This window comes from Palaemon carinicauda, chromosome 22 (genome assembly GCF_036898095.1).
Source record: "Palaemon carinicauda isolate YSFRI2023 chromosome 22, ASM3689809v2, whole genome shotgun sequence".
NCBI lineage: Eukaryota > Metazoa > Arthropoda > Malacostraca > Decapoda > Palaemonidae > Palaemon > Palaemon carinicauda.
The window spans coordinates 11,016,428-11,029,021 of NC_090746.1; the positions used below are offsets into that span (position 1 = coordinate 11,016,428).

The 12,594-nt window shown below is 36.8% G+C and overlaps 2 protein-coding genes across 2 annotated transcripts in view; one reads left to right on the forward strand and one right to left on the reverse strand.

The window, feature by feature from the left end:
- Positions 1–1,800, forward strand: part of LOC137616318 (uncharacterized) — a 21,730-nt gene extending 19,930 nt beyond the window's left edge. Inside the window, exon 8 of the mRNA XM_068345968.1 lies at positions 1–1,800. This exon is cut by the window's left edge and continues 929 nt beyond it. Coding sequence (XP_068202069.1) covers positions 1–180 — 180 coding nt within the window. The 3' untranslated portion in view covers positions 181–1,800.
- lsn (vacuolar-sorting protein SNF8) overlaps positions 1–12,594 on the reverse strand; it is a 181,521-nt gene that overhangs the window by 56,149 nt on the left and 112,778 nt on the right. The gene's annotated exons all lie outside the window — the stretch shown is intronic.

Here is a 12,594-nt window from a genome sequence, read left to right on the forward strand (position 1 = left end):
GAGGATACTCAAAAGCAATCGGATCCCATGGAAAAATATGACGTCCCTCGCCCAATTCCAGAACTTCCCGTCAGCAACTATGATACCCCCAAACCAAACCCTACCCCTGTAAACTCCCAATCAAACACCACTTTGCAAAGTACAATTTCTATTGATGAACTGTCTGGTATTATTGTGTAACTAATCAATACCATGTAATTCCCAGTATACCTAATATTTAGGTATACAATGTACAAAAAGACTGAGTATCCTGTATATATCTGAATTTATACTCAATTCTCTTTATTGTTAAAATATGCCATCTATATATTGTTAAATGTTACATAAAGAGGAATGAACTTCCCTTTCCTCTTAGATATTAGTTTTAATGTAGTGGTTACCACTTGCAGTACAGTATACCAAAAGTTTCTTTACAGGGTCCCAAAAGCCACCAGCTGCATTGGTTTCTGGCTTTTAATTTCTCGCTTTCCCTTTCATTTCCCCATACTTCTTTTCCTTTCCCTTTCATTTCCCCATACTTCTTTTCCATTCCCTTTCATTTCCCCCATACTTCTTTTCCTTTCCCTCTCTTTACTTTTCGTCTCTCCGAAGAAAAAATAATTCAGGGAAGTCTAAGACAAGCCACAAATATGACTGTGGTCTAAAAAGTTTTTTTCATCATGGTCAGCCTTTCAAATATTAATCTCCTTAATAATGAAGTAATGCCATTCCTAGCTTTCAAAACAATGCCAGGCAAAGTAATATCCAGTGCTTCATGTTAGTTTAAAAAATTGTATATAAAAGTAAAAAGAAAACACGAAAATTTACAAACAGTTGAAAATTCTCTATAAATATGATGGCATTTTGAAATGCAGTAAGAAAACCTTTTCAAAATTAAGTAGAAAATAATTAAAGGCTACTAATAAATTTCCCCAACTTAAAGTACAATGCTATTAAAGAAAATGGAACAGAGGCCTTATTTTGGGTGCCTTTCTTCCTATAAGGAACAAAAGCAGTATTTCGATACTGCTTTTGTTGCTTGTATGAAAAAAATCAATCTTACATGAACATAACCAAATTGGCCGTAATTCAGAACTCATTGCTAACAAGGGCATTTGCTTTGTCCACCTGCAGCTATTTATCAATTATTAATTTTTCTACAGCAAAACCCTTTTTATCCAATAACTGCAATTCTCATAATTGGGACAATTCTGATAGTATTTTATGCTCTTGTCTGAACAAGAGCATTTATGACAAAAAGATCCAGTTTCATTAAACTGAAAAGAAAAGATATATCTTATTGAGAGAACACAAAAGCAATGCTTCTCACATTCATGAGATAACACTTCCGTACTAAAAGGAAAGACTACACAATCATCTCTTTCCAAAAGTGTGAAGAAAATTTACTTGTGCATCTTATGTTTCTTCAATAAAGCAGGTCACACAATTGAACAATTATCAAAGATTTTCTTTTTCACAGTCTCCATTAGCTTTAAAATCATCTCATATTCCATATATCAATCTTTCATTCACATTTTTCTATTGAAAAATCCCATGATAATTCATATCACTGACATTCATTTACTTAAAAAATATCCTAGATCGTAAATTTTTACTGTACCTGTAACAACTTTCCTTTGTGGATAAGATACCTCTTACATTAAGGCAATTTTTTTTTTTTCGATAAAAAAGAAATATACTGTATCCAAGACTCCTAATTTTCAACATGATACAATAATATACAAGTTATTGTCTATGTCATAAAAGGTAATGTTAGGTATCTTGAAATGTATGGGCTATGCATTGCATATGATTATTTTGTTGTATATATATATATATATATATTTAAAATTTCTTGTAAATAATTACATATTCTGTAATTTTCCTTCAACAAATATATATTGAATACAAAAAATTCCAATTCCATAAATTAAATAAATTTCTTTTATCCATTTCCATTACAGTATTTCTAAAAAGGTTTCAAAACTAAAGGGCTTAGTTGAATTAAAAACTGTTAGTGCCTGCAACACTAAAAATGGTAAAATTACCCTCTTTCCTTACTGCAATTTCATCAATAGCAGTTACAATGCCATACAGCTCTGCTGTAAAGATAGTCGTTAAAGGGAGTGCACGTTTACAATTAAATCAAGGATTGTACACACCATGTTCAACGCCAGCACTGCATTTAGAGCCCTCCGTAAATATAAATCTACTATCCCTGTGTTGTTCTGCATGTTCTAAAAGGGTAGACTGCATTTCCTCCTCCATCATGTTGCCTTTGAAAGCAGTAAAATATCTACAGAGGGATATCTCTAGAAGTTTCCAGGGAGGGGTGACCGATAATCTTCAAGGTAGCACCCAGCTCCATAAAAGATTCAGGCTATTTAGCAGTTGTTTCACTCTGAATCCACAAGGCTTTGGGAATGTAGAGAAAACCTCATAATAAGAAAGGAAATTATCTTCATTGGCAGCTTCAAATGACAGTGAATTAGGAAGCATCTGTAACCTATGCCATTACCTAATCATAGTAGACTTGATATATAAGTCCAGAAGCCACTCACCTGCATCAACTAAAAGACTAGGGATGGGGGATAATCTAAATGTACATGTAGTTAATCCAGTACCAGTTTGGTGAATAGAATCTACAATCTTCAACTTGACAGCAGAAGCTGAAGAATACATTTCACACCCATATAAAAGTTTTGATAAAAACTAAGGGTTTTATACAATCTTAGGAGAGTCTGACGATGTGCTCCCCAGGATGTAAGGGCTAACACTTAAAAATATTTAAAATCTCTAAACATTTAAATTTTAGCTTTTTGAGATACAGGACCCAACATAACTTTCTGTCAATGTTTAGACCTAGAAATAGCGTTTCTTTTGCAGAAAATGTGATGGATTTTATATATATTGTATATATCTGGATATGGGTGTACACCAAAAATGCGACAAAAATGAATGACAATTGTTTCACTTGCAGAAAACTTGAAGCCATTTAAATCTGCCCATTTTTAATGCTTATGGAGGTCTAGACCCAAATGGTATTTTTCCTTTGTTTTTTTATAAAGTGCAGATTTCTTAGCTCTAAAGTTACCTGTTATTTTGTGCAAGTTAGCAAGAAGATGAGCATTTAGCACTTGTTGGAGAATTGGTAATGTTACTCCACTATGTAAATGTGTTTGTGGTAGCTCAAGTCCAACTGATTACGGCCCAATTTCCATAACTCCCATATTATCTAAAGGTTTTGAACGTCTTTTGGCAAAATGCCTAAATAGGTTTGCTGAAGGTAATCATCTGTTCCCTAGTTTGCAATTTTGTTTTTGTAAATGCCTTGGAGCATGTGATGCCCTTCATACAATCTCCAATGCTGTACAGAAAGCCCATGATTGTGGGCAATAAGTTCGTATGATTGGACTTGATTTTAGTGCTGCCTTTGACCGTCTTAATCATGATGCCCTGGTTTTCAAACTCAAACAGTTAGGAGTGGATGGGTCATTTCTTAGCATCATTATTGAATTTTTAAGTAATAGATCGCAAAGAGTTGTTGTTGATGGGCACCACAGTGAGTATAGAAATGTGATACCTGGTGTTCCTCAGGGTAGTGTTCTTGGCCCATTACTTTTCATACTATATACACATGTCATATGGTTTGGTCTAGAAAACAAGCTTGTTGCATATGCAGATGATGCTACTCTCTTTGCATCAATTCCATCTCCTGAATGTAGATCTGGGGTTGCTAAATTCCTTAATAGAGATCTAGCTAAAATTAGAGCATGGTGCAAATTATGGGGTATGAAGTTGAATCCTAACAAAACTTGAAGTATGATTGTAAGTAGGTCAAGGACAGTGGCTCCTCAACAACTGGATCTCAGCATTGATAATGTTTCTTTAACTTTGTATGACTTTTAAAATCTTAGGTGTGATTCTCGACACCAAATTTACTTTATAGAAACACATTACGTTTGTGTCTTCAATTGCATAAAAAATTGGGTTATTGAGAAAGTCAATATATTTGGTGATCAATCTATTCTGAAGAAGTGTTTTAATTCTTTCATTTTACCTTGTTTTGAGTATTGTTCTCCTGTCTGGTCTTTGGCTGCTCATTCTCATCCTATTTTGTTGGACAGGAACTTACGGTCTATTAAATTTCTTATTTCCTGATCTAGATATTAATCTCTGGTACTGTCATTCAATTAGTTCATTATGCATGTTACATAAGATTTTTTATAATTCTGACCATCCTTTACATTTAGATCTTCCCGACAGTTCGTAATAATAGGTATGTAATTAATTCTAATAGTCAGGCCTTCTATATCATGAGGTTCAATACTACAAGTACTCTAGAAGTTTTATTCCAGCTGTGACCAAGTTGTGGAATGATCTTCCTAATGATGTAGTTGAATCAGTAGAACTTCAAAAGTTCAAACTCACAGCAAATGTTTTTAGGTTGAACAGGCTTACATAAGTCAATTCATAGTTTTTATACAAAATATGTTTTAATGTTGTTAATGTTATTAAAATATTTTATTCTAATTTTTCATTACTTCTTATATCATTTATTTATTTCCTTATTTCCTTTCCTCACTGGGCTATTTTTCCCTGTTGGAGCCCTTGTGCTCATAGCATCTTGCTTTTTCAACTAGGGTTGTAGCTTAGCTAGTAATAATAATAAGAATAATAATAACAATCTCATAATTCGATCGATCATGAGTTGAAGCTTTCTTTCATATGTTACCATTCTTGCTCCTCCAAATGAAACAGAAAGGTCATCCACAAAGAGTGAGTGGAGAACGTCATTTGGAATCACAGAAGAAACCCCATTGATTGCTAGCGCAAACAAAGTAACGCTAAGAACGCTAGCCTGTGGGACTTCCTCTTCCTGGCATTTTCTTTCAGGCAGAATATTACCTACTCTAACATGAAAGAATCGTCTTTTTAAAATGACTTGAATAAATAAAGTTAACTCAACTCTCAGACCAAACTCATGGAGAGTTTTAAAGATACCATCCCTACGTGTGGTATCACGTTTTTTTCAATATCAGAGAATACTGTTACATGATGTTTGTTCGAAGCAAATGACTCACAAACAGATGATTCTGGATGGTCAAGTGCAGCCATTGCAAACTGCATTCCTCGAAACCCACACTGCACTTTTCCAGGATTTTGCATAATCAACATGTCAGTTGTAAGTGATTGCTCTTTTCAGCAGGTTTACTCTAGGTAGTCAGTTAGGTATTAGAGCGGCAATTACACAAAGTGTGCAAGACATGGGCTCTTGCACTAATCGCAGCACGTAAGCAGGTTGACTCAAACCATTCAAACTCGCTGTACATGTAGTTTATATCTACTGTACAATACTATTGTAAAGTACAATATTTTGTATACAGTACTATACAGCAGTTGCATAATAACACTAATACTCAATGAATACACTAACAATAAAAATTAAAAAAAGTATCAGTACAACACCACTAGCTGTTTACATACAAAGTTCTACGTAGTAAGTCTGAAGCATGATGCAGCTCTTGAGCCGACGAATGTTTAGCACGTGGGATAGCATAATGTACGCCTCACATTTTATACTAAAATCACTATAAGCACATTCTATACGTACAGGTTTTTACATCTCATTTTTACATCACAATATAATTTTAAACAAAAAAGACTCAAGTGGTAGATGAACACGCGAGGAGAGATGAAGCGAGACTGAGACCAAGTCAGCGAGAGATGGGGTGTTGTGTTGTGTGGAGAGGGAAACGGCATGAAGCATGCCAGGTGCAAAGGAGTGTGGTCAGTTTGAAATCGCCGTGCCTAAGAGTACTTATCATGACACCGCGAATAAGCGATTCATTATTCAATAGGATATACGGGTCTCTGTATGGCGAATGATCATACACAGGAAGACAGAAACTGCAAATATTGAGGGCCGAATGCCTACTTAAGTAATAATAGAAAAAATACAAGGGGATTATAGACGACTGTATTAACTATATTCTAAATTATTTTTGCCTGAATTTTTAAAGGGAACTGGGCAGACATTAAATCTCTATCAAAAGGGTGACTCAAAGGAAATAATATCTACTATACTGTATTGCCATTATTATTATCATTATTACTAGCCCAGCTACTACCATAATTGATAAAGCTAAATTTTACAAGTGCAGGATCTCCAACAGGAAAGCAGCCCAGTACAGAAAAGAAACAGAGAAATCATGAACAAACTATAAATATCAAATAACGAAATATTGCAAAATATATTAAGATCAGTAACAACACTAAACAGATTAGTCATATAATAAACTATGAAACTAGATTTACATCAATCTCTTCAACAGAAAAGGATTTGCAACAAGATTGAAATCTGGACTTTGACTGAATCAGGCTGTGAACAAATCATAAGTGAAGCTACTCACATGTCTGGTAATTGCTAGTATACACTGACTCCCATGGTTTTATAACTAGTAAGGTTGGTTCTATAGGTGGAACATCCGATCATACTTATGTAAGATATACAGTGATACCTCTGGATACGAAAGTTTCTGCTTACGAAAAATTCAGGATGCGAAAAGTGATTCGAAGATTTTTATGCCCCAGGATACGGATAAAATTTCAGGATACGAAAACCTTACGAGATCCCAACTCTTCGCCGAGAGTAATTTTAAAAAGCGCGCGCCGCCTGACTTTGAACTTGGGTAGACTCACTTACAGCCTCCCGCTCACCCATTGGTTATCTCCCTACTCAGACACTAGCTGACGCCATAAGATCCTGCTTTCCTATTGGTCGGCAACTATCCCAGCTTGCCTACGCACGGGCGTTCATCTCTCTCTCTCTCTTTTCGTTCCGACCGCGGTATCGTTAACAGACATTGTGTGCTTTCGCTTGTTTGACTTAGTGTTAATATACAGTACATTCGTACGCCACGTGTTATCGTTAATAAACATTCGTTACTGTGCACTGTACTGTATTAGTGTTTACTATACATAGACTGTATATAACGTTACGTAGTGTATTATATTACGTTTGCCTAACGCATTTTAGAAATGTGTTGAAAAGTAGGCAGAAACAAGCTTCAATGGATAGTTTCTTATTAAAGAGGCCAGCAGTATTAGTAGGCCAAGACGAAGGTGAAAGTGAAGAAAAGAAACAGAAAAGAGGAAGGGATGAAGAATTAGAAGGTGAAAGTAAAGAAATGAAACAGAAAAAAGAAAGTGATGAAGAAGTAGAAGAGATTTAGAAAATAAGAAAAACGTAAAGTTATAAAAAAGCAAAAAAAAAATTCAATTTTAAGTTTTATGTTACCATTAAGTGTTAAAGTAATTTTTTCTTTCATTTTATAGTTTTCCATACGTAATGTTAAGTGTTAATTATTTCTTCCATTTTTCTATTTCGTAAAGTTTAAGTGTTAATGTGTTAAGTGTGTAAATTACTGTACGTAGTCTGTCACTTGTTACGTAGTGTATTATATTACGTTTGCCTAACGCATTTTAGAAATGTGTTGAAAAGTAGGCAGAAACAAGCTTCAATGGATAGTTTCTTATTAAAGAGGCCAGCGGTATTAGTAGGCCAAGACGAAGGTGAAAGTGAAGAAAAGAAACAGAAAAGAGGAAGGGATGAAGAATTAGAAGGTGAAAGTAAAGAAAAGAAACAGAAAAAAGAAAGTGATGAAGAAGTAGAAGAGATTTAGAAAATAAGAAAAACGTAAAGTTATAAAAAAGCAAAAAAAAAAAAATTCAATTTTAAGTTTTATGTTACCGTTAAGTGTTAAAGTAATTTTTTCTTTCATTTTATAGTTTTCCATACGTAATGTTAAGTGTTAATTATTTCTTCCATTTTTTTATTTCGTAAAGTTTAAGTGTTAATGTGTTAAGTGTGTAAATTACTGTACGTAGTCTGTCACTTGTTACGTTTTCTGCCTTATGCCATCCTCCTCAGCCGCGACTTCGCTATCGGACATCGTCTCAATCAAAAGGTAAGTTTCAACTTTTTTGTTACACTAATTAACTGTAACCTTTTTTTCAGAGTGTACAGGTATCAATCATTAATTTAGGTGTACGTACAGGTAACAATACACCTTCACTGATCTAAATGCTTTACGTACATACAGTACCGTAACTTTTATACAGTAGTAAAGAAAACGGACCGTTTTCTTTGGGCTTGGGGGGGATAACTTGGCTATAACTACATTATTGAATAATCTCATAGTGGTTTCTGGAATGGATTAGGCTGTTTTTAACGGTTGTGTTAATTATTGAATGATAGAAATGGCTGCATTGCATGTTTATTACTACAGTTTAGCGTGTTTATGAAAGAAAGGGTGACTTTTTATAAGGCTTGGAACGGATTAGGCTATTTACATGTAAAACACGACTCAGGATACGAAAATATCAGGATACGAAACCGCATCCTGAACGGATTAATTTCGTATCCTGAGGCATCACTGTATATATATAAAATCTCAAGAAGACTGGAATGGCATTGTGAGTGATATTTTGTATCTGAATTGGTGACAATTGTATAAAAGTGATAAGTCTGTTGTTCTCTTGAATGAGAATCTGGTCAATATAATTGATAGGTGAATTCCTTCTTGTGTTAAAGTACCAAGTGAAAGAAAAACCCTGGTTTGATGAAGATTGTGGACACACTTATTTGGAGAAGCAGGATTCTTGCATCTTTGGAAAAGTAACAGATCAGATTTGATTTGGAATAATTACACTCAGCTAAGAGCTGTTGCGCAGAGAGTTTATACTTCAACTGAAAAGGAATACAATCTGACTATAAAAGAAACACTTTTTGTACAACTAAGGAACAAAAGAGGTAGGCTACCCTTAAATGAACACTCTTTGGTGTAAACTTTACACTTCTTCCTTTAGTTAAACCAAATGTATCTGTCACTCACTGTCTATATGAAAAGGCAACCCTTTTGGCTGATGTGTTAGACACTAAACAGAGTAATGAAAAATTTAATATACAGTACCTCATTCTTATTTTTCCGAAGCTAAACTAACTACAGTAGTTTAGTTTTTGGTAACGTGAAACTAAAACACACATGAAGGACCTTGATGTTTCTGGAGGTGTAGACTCAAATGGTACTTTTTCATTTCTTTTTATAGACTGCTGATTTCTTATCTATTAAGTTGTTTTCCACAAGTTACCAAGAAGAGGTTCTTATTGCGCTTGTTGGGAATTGGTAATTTTACTCCATTAAGTTAATGTGTTTGAGGTAGCTCTAGCTCTGCTGATTACCACCTATTTCCATAAATCTCATATAATCTAAAGTTTTATAAGTTTTCTTTGGAAAAACATCTAAATAGGTATGCTGAAGGTAATAAATTGTTCCCTATTTTGTAGTTTTGCTTTTGGCAAAAGGCCTTGGAACATTTGATGCTCTTCTTACAATCTCCAATGCTGTACAGAAAACCCTTGATTATGGTCGGAAAGTTCATATGATTGGCCCTAATTTTAGTACTGCCTTTGAATGCGTTAATTATGAGGACCTTGTTTTTAAACTCCAACTGTTGGGAGTAGGTGGGTCTTTTCTTAGCATCATTACTGAATTTTCAAGTAATAGATTTCAAAGAGTTGTTGTTGATGGGCACCACAGTGAGTACCTGTATAGGAATATGATATGTGGCATTCCTTGGGATATTGTTCTTGGCTCATTACTTTGCATATCATATACACATATGTAATTTGGCATACAAAACTACCTTGTTGCATATACAGATGCTAATCATTTCTTAGCATCAATTTAATTGACTAAATGTAGGTCTGGGGTTATCTAATAGAGATCAGACTAATATTAGTGCATGGTGTAAATTATAGGGCACGATGCTGAACCCTGACAAAATTCAAAGTATGATTGTAAGTAGGTTGAGGACAGTGGCTACTGAACATTCAGATCTCCGAATGGATAATGTTTCCTTAACTACGGTATATATATCTCCTTTAAATTTTTTGAGAAATTCTTGATTGCAAATTTACTTTTCAGAAACATATTCTGTCTATTTCTTCTTCAATTGCACAAAAAATTGGCTTATTGAGAAAGTCTTTTAAGATTTTCGGTGACTAATCTATTATGAAAAAATGTTTTAATTCTCTCATTTTACCTTGTTTTGAGTGTTATTCTCTAGCCTGGTCTTCAGCTCCAGACCCTCATCTTACTTTGTTGAACAAATACTTGGTCTATTAAATATCTTATGCCTGATCTGGATATAGATCTCTGTCCCTGTCGTTCAGTTAGTTCCTTGTGCATATTAAATATTCTTCATAATTCTAACCGTTGTTTGCATTTGGATCTTCCCAGACTGTACTATCCTGTACATAATACTTTGTACATAGTTACAGTATGATCCTGAAATATGACAAATTCGTAGATAATTTGTATTTTTCCTAACTATACAAACCATAGCTATTTAATAGGGGTATTACTTTCGGCGTAGCTGAAATGACGAGTCATTAATTTTTAACTAGGGTTTACCACCCACACCGCTAGTTAGCGGGGGTAGGGAGGGTAGCTTGCTACCACCCCCCCTCACACACTTGTAATTGAGCTCACTTTGCTTGGAGGTAGGACTTCAAGGGGGATAGGGCTGGCAGGCAAGTTTGGTTAAATAGCTAAGGTTTGTATAGTTATGAAAAATACAAATTATCTACGAATTTGTCATTTGTTCCGTAACTGGAATACAAACCCAGCTATTTAATAGGGGTGACTCACCCATTAGGAAGGGTGGACGTCCCAGCCAGTCTGGCTTTTGGACTTTGCCCGGGGATTCCTTATCTGAGTGTGTTAGCACTCAAGAAATAAGGAGCCACTACACCTCGCTAAAACCTTGCTACGCAAGGTCTGCAGCCTACGCAAGCTGTGTATGAAGGTTTGAAGAAGTGTGACTCGTCCTAGAAAGTTGTTCCGATGTTCTTTAGACGGAAACTTGTACACTAGGACTTTCCCAATACCACCTTGTCAAGGTATGGGGACGTAACAGTATTAATCTTATTACTCGAAACACAAGGGAGCATGGTTTACCTGCAGTGGTTTGAGGTCAGCTATGCAGAGAACCCAGGAAGCTGCTCTCCCCAAGAGAGGGGATGATGAAGAAAAGAATAAGGGCCAGTCAAACCTTTTCATTCATGCAGACTAAAACTGGGTAACAATGCCCTCAACCTTCTGCTACTTGTCCAATAAGGAGCTTTGGTTTTAAACCAGCTGTTGAGCAGCCACCACAGGACCGATAGAATATATATCGAGTCTCCTGTGGGTCACGTCTTGCAGGTAGTGGGATGTGAACATGTTCTGTCGTTTCCAGACCCCAGCTTGAAGAACCTGCGTCACCGAAAAATTTCTTTTGAAGGCCAGGGACGTAGCTATGCCCCTGACATCATGTGCTCTGGGGCGACGTGACGGAGGAGGGTCTGGATTCAGTGCAAGGTCAATGACCCTGCGAATACATGCAGAGATGGTGTTCTTGGTGACCCTGCTCTTAGTCCTTCCTGTGCTGACGAATAGTGCTGGCACACGAGGACGGGCTGTGGCTGTTCTCTTGAGGTACAGCCTCAAGCTCCTTACTGGGCATAGTAAGAGATGATCTGGGTCATCTGTTACAATACGGAGACTAGAAATCCGGAAGGAGTTGAACCGAGGATTCGCTACTCGCTGGTTCTGAGTCTTAGCAATAAACTCAGAGACGAAGCTGAACGTTACCTCTCCCCATCCCCTTGAATGGGCGATGTCATACGAGAGACCATTAAGTTCGCTGACTTGCTTGGCCGAGGCCAAAGCTAGCAGGAACACCATCTTCCAAGTTAGGTGGCGATCTGATGCCTGGCGTAATGGTTCATAGGGAGGTCTCTTAAGAGACCTGAGAACTCAAACCACGTTCCATGGGGGAGGTCTCACTTCCAACTGGGGGCAGGTAAGTTCATAACTAAGTAAGAGCAGAGAAAGTTCTAGCAAAGAAGAAATGTCCATTCCTTTCAGTCTGAAGGCGAGTATTAAGGCTGAGCAATAGCCTTTCACTGACGAGACTAATAGGCGCATTTCTTCACGCAAATACACGAGGAACTCTGCTATTGCTGGAATAGTGGCATCGAGTGGATACCCCTTCCCCTAAACCAACCACAGAAGACTTTCCACTTTGCCTGGTAGACTGCGGCTGATGACTTCCGCAGATGTCCAGACATCCTGATCGCAACTTGTTGCGAAAATCCTCTCTCAGAGAGATGCTAGATAGTCTCCAGGCGTGAAGTTGTAGTGAAACTACGGCTTTGTGGAAGATGTCAGCGTGTGGTTGTTTGAGTAGATTGTGTCGTGGAGGGAGTTCTCTTGGAGGCTCTGTTAGGAGTTGCAGAAGGTCCGGGAACCATTCTGCGTGATGCCATAGCGGAGCTATGAGGGTCATTGAAAGATTGACCGATGTTCTGGTCTTGTTGAGTACCCTCCTCATCAGACAGAACAGGGGAAAGGCGTAAACGTCGATGTTGTCCCACCGTTGTTGGAAAGCATCTTGCCAGAGAGCCTTGGGGTCTGGGACTGGGGAACAGTACAGCGGGAGCCTGAAGTTCAGGGCCGTTGCGAAGAGGTCTACAGTCGGAGAACCCCACAAAGTGAGGACTTTGTT